This window comes from Salvelinus namaycush, chromosome 2 (genome assembly GCF_016432855.1).
Source record: "Salvelinus namaycush isolate Seneca chromosome 2, SaNama_1.0, whole genome shotgun sequence".
Taxonomy (NCBI): domain Eukaryota; kingdom Metazoa; phylum Chordata; class Actinopteri; order Salmoniformes; family Salmonidae; genus Salvelinus; species Salvelinus namaycush.
In genome coordinates this window covers 47,073,466-47,091,579 of record NC_052308.1, presented here as the reverse complement: position 1 = coordinate 47,091,579, position 18,114 = coordinate 47,073,466, and the positions used below count along the sequence as shown (strand labels likewise).

Sequence of the window (18,114 nt, the reverse complement as noted above, 5' to 3'; positions counted from 1 at the left end):
TTTATAATTGAACACATTTATGAAGATCTTACACTATTGTGGAGAGATGTACTGCTTGGATTCTTTACCTACGATAGAAATAAGCTGAAACATTTTTATGTAATTAATTTCATTATTATTTTGGCCAAATTTCATATTCACAAATGTAAATTTACAAACACATTTTTTTTTTCTTACCTTACAAAAATAAATTGAACTGTATTTTTAAGACAATGAAATACTCTAACAAAAAACCTGTTAGAATTATAAGTGTATGCATGTCCCTTAAAGTCCTTGTGTAATATGATATTGTACCCCCTAGCCCAATTGTCCATTGTATATTATTCATATATACTTGTGTTCCCACATGAACTTCCTGTATTAATTGGTTGTTAATTTTTAAAAAGCAACAAAAGTTCCTTCTGATCCGCAGAAGTACAACAAATAAAATCAAGCCCACCTCTCGTGATCCTCACAGCCTTCACGTTACCCATCACTTTCTCCACCAATTTAGATAGCTCAAATTGATTCTTCAATAAGATTTTTGGACAATACACTAATTGTCCTTGATTCTACCGCCATTAGATTCACAAGCCGCTTGAGCTTCCGCTTCCGCCATCTTTCCCGCCACCATCAAATTTGGCAGGCTGTTGGCAATTTGGCCAAACTTCCGACTCCTGGTGCATACGTACATCCTCTCCCTCGATTTTATTTGTTGACTTCCGGCTACTTTCAGTGTACCACTCAAACGCTGACTTGCATGTTCTTCCATAGAGAGTAGTGTGCGCACGCGCCTGAAGTAGAAGCATCATTTTGTGGAAACTCCGTTTGTAGGTAAGATCAAATAAACATAATCGTTACTGTGTCGTTAATTAAACATTACATGTAAATGGATAGAAAGATGATGTGCGAAATAATCTTATTTTTATATTGTTAGTACGTTTATTTTTGTGAAGCGAACCTAATAGTAGCTATGTCAGCCAGCCACGTCGCAAGGTACGGGAGAGTTTGGTTGATCATGGTGTTGATGTCCAGAATATTAATTCCCTGACAACTATGATGGCTGGCTAGCTGCTAACCCACCACCAACTGGTTTTAGCTACGCACTTGGTTTGAAAATTATAGATAAGTACGGAACGTAAGCTGTTTTGAACATACAGGGTTTTGGTCATCATAACTTGGAACTGCGTGTTTTGTCTCGATGAATTTTTTTTACAAACCAATTGACTTGCGTCAGTGTTCAAGCCTGGCTTGAAATGGTTCAACAGTCGAAGTAGCGTCTTGTTGGAGAAGTGTCCAAAGTAAATTGCTTTCAAGGTAACTTCTATTAAAAACCACTGAACACGAATGAATCTAATCAAAATACTGAATATGCCCATTTTAGTCGTTTGTTTGATCCAAACAACGGTTTGTTTGAATTTTGGCCCATCCCTAAATGTAATAAACTATCGCAAAGTCATTGTTGCAAGGAGCGAGGACTTTGGCATCAAATGTACATATTAGTCATTTAGCAGACTCTCTTATCCAGAGCGACTTACCGTAGTGAGTGTATACGTTTTCGTACTTTTATCCTGGCAAATGCCACCTCCACCTTTTCTACAGGTCATGTCATGCATGATGGTCTTTATTTTCTTGGTCCACGTCAGATGCATGTTAGTAGCACGTCCGTCAGAGGTACACACTGTGAGTAGGTGGCTTCTAACCAATGATGTAGCACAAAGGCGAGCAGGCCTTTCTAATCGACCTGGCCCGGGTATCCTGGAAGGATATTGACCTCATCCCGTCAGTAGAGGATGCCTGGTTGTTCTTTAAGTGCTTTCCTCACCATCTTAAATAAACATGCCCCTTTCAAAAAAATACAGTACAAGCAGAAATTTGAATCCTGCAGCACTAATTCCAAAAAGTTTTGGGACACTGAAGTCCATGGAGAATAAGAGCACCTCCTCCCAACTGCCCACTGCACTGAGGCTAGGAAACACTGTCACCAATGATAAATCCACTATAATCGAGAATTTCAATAAGCATTTCTCTACGGCTGGCCATGCTTTCCGCCTGGCTACCCCAACCCCGGCCAACAGCTCTGCACCCCTCCCGCAGCAACTGGCACAAGCCGCCCCCCCCCCCCCCCCCCCCTTTTCTGGATCCCTACAAATCAACTGGGCTAGACAATCTGGGTCCTCTCTTCCTAAAATTATCCGCTGCCATTGTTGCAACCCCTATTACTAATCTGTTCAACCTCTTTCGTATCGTCTGAGATTCCTAAAGATTGGAAAGCGGCCGTGGTCATCCCCCTCTTCAAAGAGGGATACACTCTAGACCCAAACTGTTACAGACCTATATCCATCCTGCCTTTCTAAAGTCTTGGAAAGCCAAGTGAACAAACAGATCACCGACCATTTCAAATCCCACCGTACCTTCTCTGCTATGCAATCCTGTTTCCGAGCTGGTCACGGGTGCACCGTAGCCATGCTCAAGGTCCTAAACGATATCATAACCACCATCGATAAAAGAAGGTACTGTGCAGCCGTCTTCATCGACCTGGCCAAGGCTTTTGACTCTGTCAATCACTGTATTCTTATCGGCAGACTCAACAGCCTTGGTTTCTCTAATGACTGCCTCGCCTGGTTCACTAACTACTTCTCAGAGTTCAGTGTGTCAAGTTGGAGGGCCTGTTGTCTGTACCTCTGGCAGCCTCTATTGGGGTGCCACAGGGTTCAATTCTCGGGCTGACTATTTTCTCTGTATATATCAATGATGTCGCTCTTGCTGCGGGTGTTTCTTTCATCCACCTCTACGCAGACGACACCATTCACCATTCTGACACCACCCGTAGCACGCGCTCCAGCAGGTATATTTCACTGATCATCCCCAAAGCCAACACTTCCTTTGGCTGCCTTTCCTTCCAGTTCTCTGCTGCCAATGACTGGAACGAATTGCAAAAATCACTGAAGCTGGAGACGTATACCTCCCTCACGAGCTTACCGATCGCTGCAGCTGTACACAGCACATCTGTAAATAGCCCATCCAACCAACTACCTCATCCCATATTTGTTTTTGTTTTTCTGTGCTTTTGCAAACCAGTATCTCTACTTGCACATCTATCACTCCAGTGTTAATTGCTAAATTGTTATTACTTTGCCACTATGGCCTATTTATTGCCTTGCCTCCTTACTTCATTTGCACACACTGTATACAGATTTTTCTATTGTGTTATTGACTGTACGTCTGCTTATCCCATGTGTAACTCTGTGTTGTTTTTGTCACACTGCTTTGCTTTATCTTGGCCAGCTCGCCGTTGTAAATGAGAACTAAGGTGAAATAAAAAAATATACATCAGAGGTCACAATGTATTTATTAGGGACACCCATTAGCTGCTGCTGAGGCATCAGCTACCCTTTCTGGGGTCCAAACATATTAAGGCACTTACATATAAAACAAAAGATACATTACATCGTATAACATTATTACACCACTACATATTTACAATACAAGATGTATAATACCACCATACAACAATATTACAACGTAGGTGTGTGTGGAGTAGGTGTACTAGAGCTTGTGTGTGTCTGTACCTTTTTGTGTGTGTCTCTTCACAGGCCCAGCTGTTCCATAAGGTGTATTTTTACCAGTTTTTTTTTATTTATTTATTTGATTCTACTGCTTGCATCAGTTACCTGATGTGGAATATAGTTCCATGTAGTCATGGCTCTATGTAGTACTGTGCGCTTCCCATAGTCTGTTCTGGACTTGGACTGTGAAGAGACCTCTGGTGGCATGTCTTGTGGGGTATGAATGGGTGTCCGAGCTGTGTGCTAGTAGTTTAAACGGACAGCGCGGTACATTCAGCTTGTCAACACTTCTTACAAAAACAAGTAGTGATGAATTAGGTGGCTTCAAACCAACAATATATCATTTGCTTCTAACAGATGGGACGAGTCTCTTTGCCTTTGGCCATGTTTGCCTTTAAATGATCTCTACCACTTCGAGGGAGTGGTTCTTCTTGGCTACAATGCATGCCTATCAAAATGATTTTGTTGTAGTCTGACATGTCAGGAAAAGTAGTAATAGCAAGCTTTGTCCATTGCTTAAAAGGATCAGCGCACAAGTCACAAGTCATTCGCATACGGGCCATTTTTCGTAGACATCTGAGTAACTTCATTGCAGTGTTACTACAGTTCATCTCACTTAATCATGTTTAGACATCTCAATGAAATAATAGGCCTACTCTTGGCTTTCCAGAAATATATCGAATGCCAGGAGTTTTCCCTCACCACTATACTCAGTTTGCACTCCCTCCATTTTGTCTCCACACAAACTGTGCAATTGTCCGTTGTGGGCTTTATGTCCAGCCTCCATTACTGCTGACCTCGCAGATTCTATTACAAAGTAATGTATCGGTAAAAATAAATCATATCAACCACAACTTGAATTGCCTGACAAAGCAAAGAGAAGAAAACAATCACACCATCATCGCTGTAGCCCAGGAGCTTTCCAGCGGCCCTGCTCTACTTGTCTCTTCTAGAACCAGCATGGTTAGGCTATTTGGTCAATTGCACTGTGTGTCCCTCTAACCACACCATACTTCCTCCCTCACCCTCTTGTGCGTTGTGCACCAACTCACCCTTTTGTTTTCTGTTCATGTAAGGATATCCCATCAAGTTCCCAAAAGAACCGCTTTCAAGTCCCCGAAAAAAATTGTTGTTGATAAATGGTAGCGTTTATTCTAGTGTTGATGTTGCTAGAGTCTATTTTAGAATGGCCAGAGAGTAGCAGTCAATCCCAGAGTGCGCCGGGTGACTGGTCTCTGTGTGTTGGGCAGAGCGGAGTGTTCGTGAATAGATCAGCCAAGCTTTTCAGAAACTGCTGGCCTGGCTGTCATGTGCAGTGAGAGGGGAAGTGTGAATTGTGTATACGTGCCTTAATGTGTGTGTGTGTTTTAGTGATCGAGGGAGCGGTGATGTGAGTGAATATACTGGGTCTCTCACATAGACTTCTATATTGCATTCCAGCTCAGAACACATGGGCCTAGAGACTATTAACGCTAGGCTAGGCGTATATGTCAATTAGGAAAAAGGGCTGAAAATGACTTTTTCTTTTCAAAGTATCCGCGGTTCTACTAAGGTGGCTTTGTAGTCTTCTAGCCTAAGTGTCCAAAATGTAGCCTAGCGTAGGGCTAACTGGAAGGCCAGTGGAGCGATTCTGGGGAGCATAAAGAATTCTGGGGGATGAAGGAAGTTTGGGTGACTGATGGCGGAAGGGGGGTCCAGGGAACAAGGCCTTGTGGAGAAAGTACAACTTCACTTCTCTCTGTTGGTAAGGCCTGAAACTGCTAGCCATATCCTTTGGGGAAGGCTTTGTTTCTCAAGATTTAACTTTTGGTCTTGTTGTCTTTCCTCTTAAGTCGCTTTAATCCACATTCAACATTTTGTTGTGACTCCATGATTAGCCTGAAGCCTGTTTTATCGGTCTTCTAGATTCTGATAGGCTAGTCCTTCACCTGTCGAAGGCCTATTGTCAACACTGGCCCGTCAGAATAAAAGTAGAACAGACCAATTGCCTCAATTAATGCTCGTTTCTCCTGTTTTGTTTGTTATTTGGGCCTAGTTTTGTTATAGTGCCTAGTTTTTGTGGAGAGTCTTCAAAGCTTATATGCAAATCACGGAGTGGTTTTCATTCAAAAGTAGTAGCTTGATCATAATTCAGTCTTGTTAAATATGTGATCACTTCCAATAGAGGTTACTACAAAATGCAGAAACAAACATTTTATTAGCCTTGGGGCTAGGCCTAGGCTATGGGATTTGTTTAACTGAGTCATAGAATCCTCATTTAATTCTCATGTTGTGGTTTGTCAAAGCGTGTATGCTGAAAATGCTTTTTGGACCTCATGCCTTTCTCTACAATGTTACTCATCAGTTTGCCAGTATGGAAGTCTGTACAGAGTAAATCTATTCCGAAACATGCATCCTGTTTACAACAAGGTACTAAAGGAATACTGCAAGAAATGTGACAAAACTATTTACTTTTTGTCCTGAATACAAAGTGATATGTTTGGGGCAATCCAATATAACACATTAGAGTACCACTCTCCATATTTTCAAGCATAGCAGTGGCTGCATCATGTTATTTGTATGCTTGTTAATCGTTAAGGTCTGGGGAGTTTTTCAGGATAAAAAAGAAACTAAATGGTGCTAAGCACATGCAATAGCCTAGAGGAACTCTAGGCACTGGAAGATTTAATTCACCTTTCAGGACAATAACCTAAAACACAAAGCCAAATCTACACTGGAGTTGCTTACCAAGAAGACGGTGAATGTTCCTGAGTGGCCTACTTACAGTTTTGACTTAAATCTACTTGAAAGTCTATGGCAAGACCTGAAAATGGTTGTCTAGCAATGATCAACAACTAATTTGACAGAGCTTGAAGAATAATGGGCAAATGTTGCACTATCCAGGTGTGGAAAGCTCTTAGAGACTGACCCAGAAAGACTCACAGCTGTAATCGCTCCCAAAGGAGCTTCTACAATGTATTGACTCAGGGGTGTGAATACTTATGTCAATTAAATCTCTGTATTAATTTTCTTATAAATTTGCAAACATTTCTAAAAACATGTTTTCACTTTCTCATTATGGGGTATTGTGTGTAGATGGGTGAGACAAAAATATATACATTTAATACTGAATTCAGGCTGTAACCCAACAATATGTGGAATAAGTCAAGGGGTATGAATACTTTCTGAAGTCACTAAGTCTGATTACATGTTGTAAGAAATAATTGATGTAATCCCATCTTTTCTAATTAGGCAGAGGTAAGCTGTTTTACAGGGAATTTCATGAAAGTAGGCTACCAGGAGTACCAAAACATCTCTCAATATTGATTTGTTCTCTGTAGGCCTAGAGTCTATTACACTGTTACAACCCCAGACCCGTCTTAGTGACAAAACAGCATAGAAAATTTATGAAACACCATAAATAGGAACTCCATATAAGGTAGGTCAATGCATCATCATGAGTAGTTAAAGGAAATTACATCACCATATTGTTTTGTTGGGTGTGTAATGATGGACCTTGATCTTCCTCAGAGCAGTGGATCTTTAACCTATAATAATTAATCAACACTCTCACATATTCCAAGGGTCAAGAAAGCTTGTTTAAAACACTTAGGTTAGCTGCTTGGCATCTCGGTTTAGCGTGACAAGATTTTAGAGTGGACATGATCCTGGTAAGGTAAATGTATGTTGTATTCTGCCAACAAACTTGGATATCCTACTAGGCTGTATTATCCTAGGTATTGTAAAAAGTTGATTGTATGGTAGTCCAGCTCGATTATTGTGTTTTGATTTAACCGGGTAAAAGCACATGGGAAGAAACAACAGGTGAAAGAAATATGGCAGTAGCCCACAGGGGAGTGTAGCTTATAGGGAGGAAGAGAGAAGAGTATAGCCTACCTTGTTATTGAACGACGACAAATTGCATTGATATTGTTTGCCTTTCATGAGGTCTCAAAACATGTTACACAATTTGCAGTCGGAGCCTGGACTAGGCCTTATGTATTCTCAATTCAAGAACATTGATTGGTAGAGAATTGCGTAAACGTTGGACAAGAATTTCCCCTTGACCCACTTTCTCTCCCGCTCTCCCCCCCCCCCCACCCTCCTCTCTTTCTCTCCTGCTCTATCTCTCCCTCCACCTCCAGTCCCAGACCATGAACTACGTGGGGCAGCTGGCAGAGTCGGTGTTTGTGACGGTGAAGGAGCTGTACCGGGGCCTGAACCCGGCCACGCTCACGGGGGGCATCGATGTCATCGTGGTGCGCCAGCCCGACGGCAGCCTCCAGTGCTCCCCGTTCCACGTGCGCTTCGGCAAGCTGGGGGTGCTGCGCTCCAAAGAGAAAGTGGTGAGTATGGCGAGTACGGAAAAGGAGAAGACTGGAGTGTGTGTGGTGTAGCCTACACCTGATGGGTGCATGTACAGTGCCTTCAGAAAGTGTTCACACACCTTGACCTTTTTCCACATTTTGTTGTGTTACAGCCTGAATTTAAAATGGATTACATTGAGATGTTTTTTTGTCAGTGGCCTACACACAATACCCCATAATGTCAAAGTGTAATCATGTTTTTAGACATTTTTACAAATGAATAAATGAAGAGCTGAAATGTCTTGAGTCAATAAGTATTCAATCCCTTTTTTATGGCAAGCCTAAATCAATCAATCAATCAAGTTTATTTTATATAGCCCTTCGTACATCAGCTAATATCTCGAAGTGCTGTACAGAAACCCAGCCTAAAACCCCAAACAGCAAGCAATGCAGGTGTAGAAGCACGGTGGCTAGGAAAAACTCCCTAGAAAGGCCAAAACCTAGGAAGGAACCAGGCTATGAGGGGTGGCCAGTCCTCTTCTGGCTGTGCCGGGTGGAGATTATAACAGAACATGGCCAAGATGTTCAAAATGTTCATAAATGACAAGCATGGTCAAATAATAATCAGGAATAAATGTCAGTTGGCTTTTCATAGCCGATCATTAAGAGTTGAAAACAGCAGGTCTGGGACAGGTAGGGGTTCCATAACTGCAGGCAGAACAGTTCAGGAGTAAAAAATCTGCTTAACAAGTCACATAAGTTACATGGACTCTGTGTGCAATAATAGTGTTTAACATAATTGTTTTGAATGACATACAATACACACACACACTATCTGTAAGGTCGAGCAGGTGCCACAAAGAGGGACTTGGGAAAATGGCAGTTGGCTCAGAACAGGGCAGCACGGCTGGCCCTTAAAAGTCTACGGAGAGCTAACATTAATGACATGCATGTCAGTCTCTCACGGCTCAAAGTGGAAGAGGGATTGACTTCCTCATTACTTGTTTTTGTAAGAGGTGTTGACAGGTACCGAGCTGTCTATTTTTTTTAAATACTAGCACACAGCTCGGACACCCATGCATACCCCACAAGACATGCCACCAGAGGTCTCTTCACAGTCCCCAAGTCCAGAACAGACAATGGGATGCACACAGTACTACATGGAACTCTATTCCACATCAGGTAACTGATGCAAGCAGTAGAATCAGATTAAAAACCCTATGAAAATACACCTTATGGAACAGTGGGGCCTGTTGGGCATTGAATATCCCTTTGAGCAAGGTGAAGTTATTAATTACACTTTGGATGATGTGTCAATACACCCAGTCAGTACAAAGATACATGTGCCCTTCCTAACTTAGTTGCCGGAGAGGAAGGAAACCCCTCAGGAGTTTCACCATGAGGCCAATGGTGACTTAGCTGGTGACTCTAACTTAGTTAGAGTTTAATGGCTGTGATAGGAGAGAACTGAGGATGGATCAACAACATTGTAGTTACTCCACAATATTAACCTAAATGACAGCGTGAAAAGATGGACGCCTGTACAGAAGAATAAAAATATTCCAAAACATGCATCCTGTTAGTAATAAGGCACTAAAGTAAAACTGCAAAAACTGTGGCAAAGAATGGACTTTGGCCTAAATACAAAGCATTATGTTTGGGGCAAATCCATGACTACATCATGTTATGGGTATGCTTGTCATCGGTAAGGACTAGGGAGGGTTTTTTTTAGGATAAAAAGAAATAGAATCGAGCTAAGCACAGGCTAAATCCTAGAGGAAAATCTGGTTGTCTGCTTTCCAACAGACACTGGGAGGCAAATTCACCCTTCAACAGGACAAGAACCTAAAACACAAGGTCAAATATGCGCTGGAGTTGCTTACCAAGACGACATTGAATGTTCCTGAGAGGCCTAGTAACAGTTTTGACTTAAATCGGCTTAAATCTTTGGCAAGACTTGAAAATGGCTGTCTAGCAATGATCAACAATCAACTTCACAGAGCTTGAAGAATGTTTTAAAAATAATAATGTGCAAATATTGTACAATCCAGGTGTGCCAAGCTCTTAGAGACTAAACCAGAAAGACTCACAGCTGTAATCGCTGCCAAAAGTGATTTTTTTTAAAATATTTTTTTTAGGTGTTGACTCGTGTGTGAATACTTATGTAAATGAGATATTTCTGTATTTCATTTTCCCCAAAAATTCTACAATTTCTAAAAACATGTTTTCACTTTGTCATTATGGGATGTTATGTGTAGATGGGTGAGAAAACAAATACATTTGAATAAATGTTGAATTCAGGCTGTAACACAACTAAATGTGAAGTTTGTCAAGGGGTATGAATACTTTCTGAAGGCACTGTATGTAAGCGGATAAATACACATACAGATGATCGACATACCCTCTCACAAACATACCCTTTTTCACGCTCTCTCTTAAACACACACACACATTGACTGTGACTGTGTTGCAGGTGGACATTGAGATCAATGGGGAGCCAGTTTACCTGCAAATGAAGCTGGGGGACAACGGAGAAGCTTTTTTTGTGGAGGAAAATGAGGATTTTGAGGTTTGTCCAATTAAAAAATATATATTTGATCCTATAGGTCTGTTCATTAGTGGAGGTGAACCTCTTTTTGTAGACGTGTTAAGCTAATAGGATAGGTGATGTAGCCTGTTATGTTTATTCTTTGGCTTATTGACAAAGGCATTGTACAATCATAAGCATTCACCCTCCCCCCCTTGGAACTCTTCACATTTTATTGTCACAAAGTGGGATTATAATGTATTTACTTGTCATTTTTGGTCAATGGTCTACACCAAATACTGTAATGTCAAGGTGGAAGAATAATTATCTAACATTTGTTAAAGATGAATGAAAAATAAAGCACTAATATACCTTGATTAGATAAGTGTTCACCCCCATAGTCAATACATGTTAGAATCACCTTTGACAGCAATACACAGCTGTGTGTCTTATTAGGTTAATTGTTACGATCATCGTTAGAGCAGTTTTCAAGTCTTGCCATAGATTTTCAAGACGATTTTTAAGTCAAAGCTGGAAGTAGGCCACTCAAGAACATTCGATGTCTTCTTGGTAAATAACTCCAGTGTAGATTTGGCCTTGTGTTGTAGGTTATTGTCCTGCTGAAAGGTGAATTCCTGTCCCAGTGTTTGGTGTAAAGCAGACTGAGGAAGGTTTTCCTCTAGAATTTTGCTTGTGTTTAGGTCCATCCCATTTATTTTATCCTGAACAACTCCCCAGTCTTTGCCAATGTCAAGCATACCCATACCATGATGCAGATACCACCATGCTTGAAAAGGAGGCAGTTACTCAGTGAAGTGTTGAGTTGGATTTGCCCTAAACATAAGGCTTTGTATTTAGGCTCAAAATGATATTTTTTGTATTACATTAGTGCCTTGTTAAATACAGGATGCATGTTTTGGAATATTTGTATTCTGTTTTATTATTATTATATCATTTTCTTGTGGAGTCACAGTAATGTCCCTTCACAGCCATTGAACTAAAGTCACCAATGTGCTCATGGTGACATCCCTGAGCAGTTTCCTTCCTGTCCTTCAGTTCAGAAGGATGACTGTATCTCTGTGTCTGGGTGGTTTAATACATCATCCACAGCCAAATTATTAACTTGACCATCCTTAAAGAGATATTCAATGTCTGATTTCTTCCCTTTCAGTCAGTCACTCGGCATAACATACTATGGGGAGTCAACAACCAATCAAATTCACCTGAAGAAAATAAAAAAAACATGCCCAATGGGCCAATGAATTCAGAGCCAGCCCTGGGAAGCCCCGTCTGCCTGTCTGTAACGCCGGGGCTTGCATTAATTTCCTCAATTCTTCAGCTCGCCTGAAGGAGAACATGTCACTCAATTTACTAACATTTCAAACACACGAACTACTAGATTTGGCTCCGACTTAGGTGTCTATTAGTGGGGAGCGAGTACTCGTCCCCTAGATGTTTTGTGTCTTGGTATTAGTTTTTGTGTTTGCTAAAAGCTAACTACTTTCTGCTTTGCTTGTGTAGCTAACACTTCCTTGTTTGGGTAGGATTTGTTTTTGCCAAAAGCCTACCACTTCTGCTCCGCTTGTGTAGCCAGTGCTTTCTTGCTTGAGTAAGATGGCCAGTTGTAAGAGCTCAAAAAGGCTAACCAGACAGATTTGAACCTCTGACCATGCCCTAAGGCATGTGGTTTCACAATGGAAATTCAAGATACTCACAAGTGCTGTCTTGTTTGCCTGGGGTGGAACCAGTTCATGTGACCGGTGTCAGCGTACAAGAGTCTGAACTCTGTCGGTGACTTCTTAGGAAAATTGGCGTTACTGGAGAAGGCCCTCTCTTTTAAAAGAAAAAACAGTGTACGACGACATCGGGGTTGCCTGAGATAGGGGGAGAAGGTCTGTTTGTCGGAGTTGTTCCCCGCCTGTCATGCAGGGGACTGGTGTTCAATTCCCAGATGGGCATCCCAACTAGGCTTGGGCGATACCCCGGTATACGGTATAAATGGTATATTTCGTAATACCGATGCTAGGATTTTCAATAACCTCCTCCTGCACAGAGCCCTGACCTCAACCCAATCGAACACCTTTGGGATGAATTGGAACCCCGACTGCGAGCCAGGCCTAATCGCCCAACATCAGTGTCCGAACTAATGCTCTTGTGGCTGAATGGAAGCAAGTCCCTGCAGCAAAGCCTTCCCAGAAGAGTGGAAACTGTTATAGCAGCAAAGGGGAACCAACTACAAAATAATGCCCATGCATTTGTAATGAGACGTTCGACGAGCAGGTGTCCACATACATTTGGTCATGTAGTGTATTTCAGTCCCACTTTGTCATGCAACAAAATGTGAAAGAATCCAAGGGGGGGGTGAATACTTATGATACCCACTGTATGTGTAGCCTCGTACATTAACACAACTCATTTGTATTTTAGTTGTGCCTTAATTTTCTCCCCTTCATCCTCAGTCCAGAGTGCCAGCCCACCTCTGCACGTCGCCCATCCTCATCGAGCTCCCAGAGGGGGCCGAGGAGACCTTCGAAGGCCCCCCCACTTCCGGTAGCGCACGCAGGAAAAAGCGGCGGCGCAAACGCATACGCTCCGACTCCCACCTAAGGGATGATGGCAGCTCCTCGTCCGATGAGAGGGAGAGAGAGCGGGAGCAGACAGAACAGGAGAGCCCTTCCAAAGAAGAGCTCACCACACCCATGCTCGCCAGGTCAATGTCAACTCCTGTTGAAAAGCTTAATTCTATTGGTTAAGAATGACTATTCTATTGGCCAGCACAATGAATCCAATCTAAATCAAAAACACCCAAGTGTTAGGTGAAAAAGACAAATACATTTAACCCAGGTCCTATTGTTAGATATAGCATTCGGTATATGGCTTTGAATGATCAGATTTTATGTTCTGATATATCCTGTGGCTGGCTCTTTTGTCTCCCTAACAGTAAGTCGGTGTACTTCTCGCTATCTGAGCAACCGTATGAACAGTTGGGGGCCGTGCAGACCAGGGACGTACACCCTCACTCCGAGGGAGAGTGGTCCCCCTCAGAGAGCAGGTCAGACAAATGACCATCTAAGCCTTATGTATTGGTTTTCCACCGGTGTAATTTATTATTTTGACCTCACTTAGAAACGTGACCTGTGGATTGCACATTTTGACTTGGGAGCACCAGTGCCTCTCAGATAATCCATTGAATGGCACACATGGTTACATCTATATCGTTGTTTCCAGTCCGGTGCACTCAGGCTGCCAAACCGTTCAAAACTGAACCTTATTACCGAGGTATAACACATTTTCGCTCGTTTGAAGAGTGGTACTAAATTGAGGGAAAAAATGCAAGCCCCGGTGTTACAGCTTTAGGAAGGCAGGGCTTCTGAGAGCGGGGTCTGCATTGAATTCTTTCTAGAGCAGTTTCGCAGGACGCTTTTAAGAGTCCACACAAATGAATCATCATAAGTAAGGAACTATGATAACAGTTCAAATAAACCCAATATAATTGGTAAGAAAATATATTATTTGCAGAATGGATGAGATGGGAGGTCATTACCACTAAATAAAGGAATAGGGACATTTTAGGTGTGACGCATCATTTTTTTTTTTATTCCATCGAGGTGTGCTACGGTTTTAGAAAGGTTGGAAGCCACTGCTTGGGAACCACTGCTCTAAGGGGCTGTTTACTGGACACATATATTAAAAGAATAATCCACCCAAAACCACAAATTCCTGTACAGTGTTAAATAACACAATGTGAGAACAATATTTTTTGTGAAAAAATGCTTCACTTTGTCGTTATACAATATTTACACTAATAATAGGGGTTGTTATACAAAAATAATAGGGGTTGACATGATTTCTTTATCACTACCCCTTCCTATGTCCCCCATACATTACAGTACAGTCAACTTTGGACACCTACTCATTCCAGGGTTTTTCTTAATTTGTACTATTTCCTACGTTGTAGAATAATAGTGAAGACATCAAAACTATGAAATAACACATATGGACTCATGTAGTAACCAAATAAAGTGTTAAACAAATAAAAATATATTTGAAATTCTACTAAGTAGCCACCCTTTTGCCTTGATGGCATCTTTGCACACTCTTGGCATTCTCTTAACCAGCTTCCTGAGGTAGTCACTTGGAATGCATTTCAATTAACAGGTGTGCCTTGTTGAAAGTTAATTTGTGAAATTTCTTTCCTTAATGCGTTTGAGCCAATCAGGTGTGTTGTGACAAGGTAGGGTTGGTATACAGAAAATAGCCCTATTTGGTAAAAGACCAAGTCCATATTATGGCAAGAACAGCTCAAATAAGCAAAGAGAAACTACAGTTAGTGATTTTATTTAGAATTCAAGGCACACTTAAGCAGCATGGCTACCACACCGTTCTGCAGCGATACGCAATCCCATCTGGTTTGCGCTTAGTGGGACTATCATTTGCTTATCAACAGGACAATGACTCAAAACACACCTCCAGGCTGTGTAAGGGCTATTTGACCAAGACTGAGTGTGATGGAGTGCAGCATCAGATGACCTGGTCTCTACAATCACCTGACCTAAACCCAATTAAGATGGTTTGGAATGAGTTGGACCGCAGAGTGAAGGAAAAGAAGCCAACAAGTGCTCAGCATATGTGGGAACTCCTTCAAAACTGTTGGAAAAGCATTCATCATGAAGCTGGTTGAGACAATGCCTAGAGTGTACAAAGCCAAGAGTGTACAAACCCTTCAAAAGGGGTGGCTATTTGAAGAATCTCAAATATATTTAGATTTGTTTAACACTTGTTTTTGGTTACTACATGATTCCATATGTGTTATTTCATAGTATTGATGTCTTCGCTATTATTCTACAATGTAGTAACAATAAAGGAAAAACCCTTGAATGAGTAGGTGTCCAAACTTTTGACTGGTACTGTACATCTGTAAGGTCCCTCAGTCGAGTATTGAATTTTAAGCACAGATTCAACTACATAGACCAGGCAGTTTTTCAAAAGTGTATTATTCAATCCAGAAACAACAAAGATAGTCATGCTTTTGAACTGAGCTGTTGGACAGGGAGGTAACTGCTCAAGGATGTCACCATGAGGCCGATGGTGTTTTTAAAACCGCTTCAGAATTCAATTGCTGTGAAAGGAGAACTGGGGATGGATCAACCACCTTGTAGTTACTCCACAATAATGACCGAAATGAAAGAGGTGAAAAGAAGAATACAAATATTCCAAAACATGTATTCTTTATACAACAGGGCACTAAAGTAATACTGCAAAAAAACACAGCAAAGGAATACAAGTTTTGTCCTAATTTCAAAGCCTGATGTTTGGGGCATATCCAACACATCACTGAGTAACTGCCTCCTTATTTTTAAGCATGGTGGAGGCTGCATGGTATGGGTATGCTTGGCATCGGCAAAGACAGACACTTTTAGGATAAAAATAAACGAGACGGAGCTAAGCACAGGCAAAATCCTAGAGGAAAACCTGCTTCAGTCTGCTTTACACCAGACACTGGGAGATTAATTCACCATTCAGAAGGACAATAACTTACAACACAAGGCTAGCTAGTAACGTTAGCATATCAAACATGAACCTTTACCACTCATGCAAGTATTAAAAGTACAGTTTCAGCATGTTTAAAGTTACTTGAGATCAAACCAGGCTTCAATATACTGTAGGAGGTAAATGCAAAATTGCGACTGAAATGTTGATAATTCCCTGGTGAGTTGATCAGCTTCTTGCTGCAGGCTTCTTGCTTGGACGGTGGCTCAAAGCAGCCAAGGGGGAAAACACCCTTTTTAACACTAGAACTGTTAAAGCAGTCATATCAAACTTTATTTGTCACATGCGCCAAATCCAACAAGTGTACAGTCATGGCCAAAAGTTTTGAGAATGACACATACATTTTCACAGTCTGCTGCCTCAGTTTGTATGATGGCAATTTGCATTTACTCCAGAATGTTATGAAGAGTGATCAGATGAATTGCAATTAATTGCAAAGTCCCTCTTTGCCATGCAAATGAACTGAATCCCCCAAAAACATTTCCACTGCATTTCAGCCCTGCCACAAAAGGACCAGCTGACATAATGTCAGTGATTCTCTCATTAACACAGGTGTTAGTGTTGACAAGGACAAGGCTGGAGATCACTCTGTCATGCTGATTGAGTTCAAATAACAGACTGGAAGCTTCAAAAGGAGGGTGGTGCTTGGAATCATTGTTCTTCCTCTGTCAACCATGGTTACCTGCAAGGAAACACGTGCCGTCATCATTGCTTTGCACAAAAAGGGCTTCACAGGCAAGGATATTGCTGCCAGTAAGATTGCACCTAAATCAACCATTTATTGGATCATCAAGAACTTCAAGGAGAGTGGTTCAAATGTTGTGACGAAGGCTTAAGGGCGCCCAAGAAAGTCCAGCAAGCGCCAGGACCGTCTCCTAAAGTTGATCCAGCTGCGGGATCAGGGCACCACCAGTACAGAGCTTGCTCAGGAATGGCAGCAGGTAGGTGTGAGTGCATCTGCACGCACAGTGAGGTGAAGACTTTTTTGGAGGATGGCCTGGTGTCATGAAGTGCAGCAAAGAAGCCACTTCTCTCCAGGGAAAAACATCAGGGACAGACTGATATTCTGCAAATGGTACCTGGATTGGACTGCTGAGGACTGGGGTAAAGTCATTTTCTCTGATGAATCCTGTTTCCGATTGTTTGGGGCATCTGGAAAAAAGCTTGTCCGGAGAAGATAAGGTGAGCGCTACCATCAGTCCTGTGTCATGCCAACAGTAAAGCATCCTGAGACCATTCATGTGTGGGGTTGCTTCTCAGCCAAGGGAGTGGGCTCACTCACAATTATGCCTAAGAACACAGCCATGAATAAAGAATGGTACCAACACATCCTTCGAGAGCAACTTCTCCCAACCATCCAGGAACAGTTTGGTGACGAACAATGCTATTTCCAGCATGATGGAGCACCTTGCCATAAGTCAAAAGTGATAACTAAGTGGCTCGGGGAACAAAACATCGATATTTTGGGTCCATGACCAGGAAACTCCCCAGACCTTAATCCCATTGAGAACTTGTGGTCAATCCTCAAGAGGCGGGTGTACAAACAAAACCCCACAAACTCCAAGCATTGATAATGCAAGAATTGGCTGCCATCAGTCAGGATGTGACACAGAAGTTAATTGACAGCATGCCAGGGCGGATTGCAGAGGTCTTGAAAAAGAAGGGTCAACACTGCAAATATTGACTCTTTGCATCAACTTCATGTAATTGTCAATAAAAGCCTTTGACACTTATGAAATGCTTGTAATTATACTTCAGTATTCCATAGTAACATCTGACAAAAATATCTAAAGACACTGAAGCAGCAAACTTTGTGTAAATTAATATTTGTCATTCTCAAAACTTAAGGCCACGACTGTAGACCTTACCGTGAAATGCTTACTTACTTAACCAACAGTGCGGTTCAAGAAGAGTTAAGAAAATATCTACCAAATAAACTAAAGTTAAAAAAAACTTTTTGACTGCTCATTAATTAATTTTATTACTAAGACCTGGAGTTATAACCAGTTTTAGGAGGGAATGTCATTATTTTAACGGTCCCCCCTCCTTCTCCGACAGTATAGCCTGCTCTGCTCATTCTCCTGACATTGAAAGGTGCAGTGCCCAGTTGATAGTTCCCTCGAAACTGACTCTAAACTATACCGAAACTAATTTCACACATACAACAACAGATGAAGTAAAGTATGATGGGGTGAGTTGATGA

General features: G+C 41.7%; 1 protein-coding gene across 2 annotated transcripts in view; it reads left to right on the top strand.

Annotated features, from left to right (window-relative positions):
* The first annotated feature begins 714 nt into the window (after window positions 1–714).
* Window positions 715–18,114, top strand: part of LOC120064157 (phosphatidate phosphatase LPIN3-like) — a 39,924-nt gene continuing 22,524 nt past the window's right edge. The window contains exons 1-5 of one of the 2 annotated variants that reach the window (XM_039014535.1): window positions 715–813; window positions 7,673–7,873; window positions 10,308–10,403; window positions 12,821–13,071; window positions 13,303–13,413. In XM_039014535.1, coding sequence (XP_038870463.1) covers window positions 7,682–7,873; window positions 10,308–10,403; window positions 12,821–13,071; window positions 13,303–13,413 — 650 coding nt within the window. In that variant the 5' untranslated portion in view covers window positions 715–813; window positions 7,673–7,681. Of the gene's footprint in view, window positions 814–7,672; window positions 7,874–10,307; window positions 10,404–12,820; window positions 13,072–13,302; window positions 13,414–18,114 lie in introns of those variants that run through there. The other variant, XM_039014542.1, reaches the window with a different exon arrangement.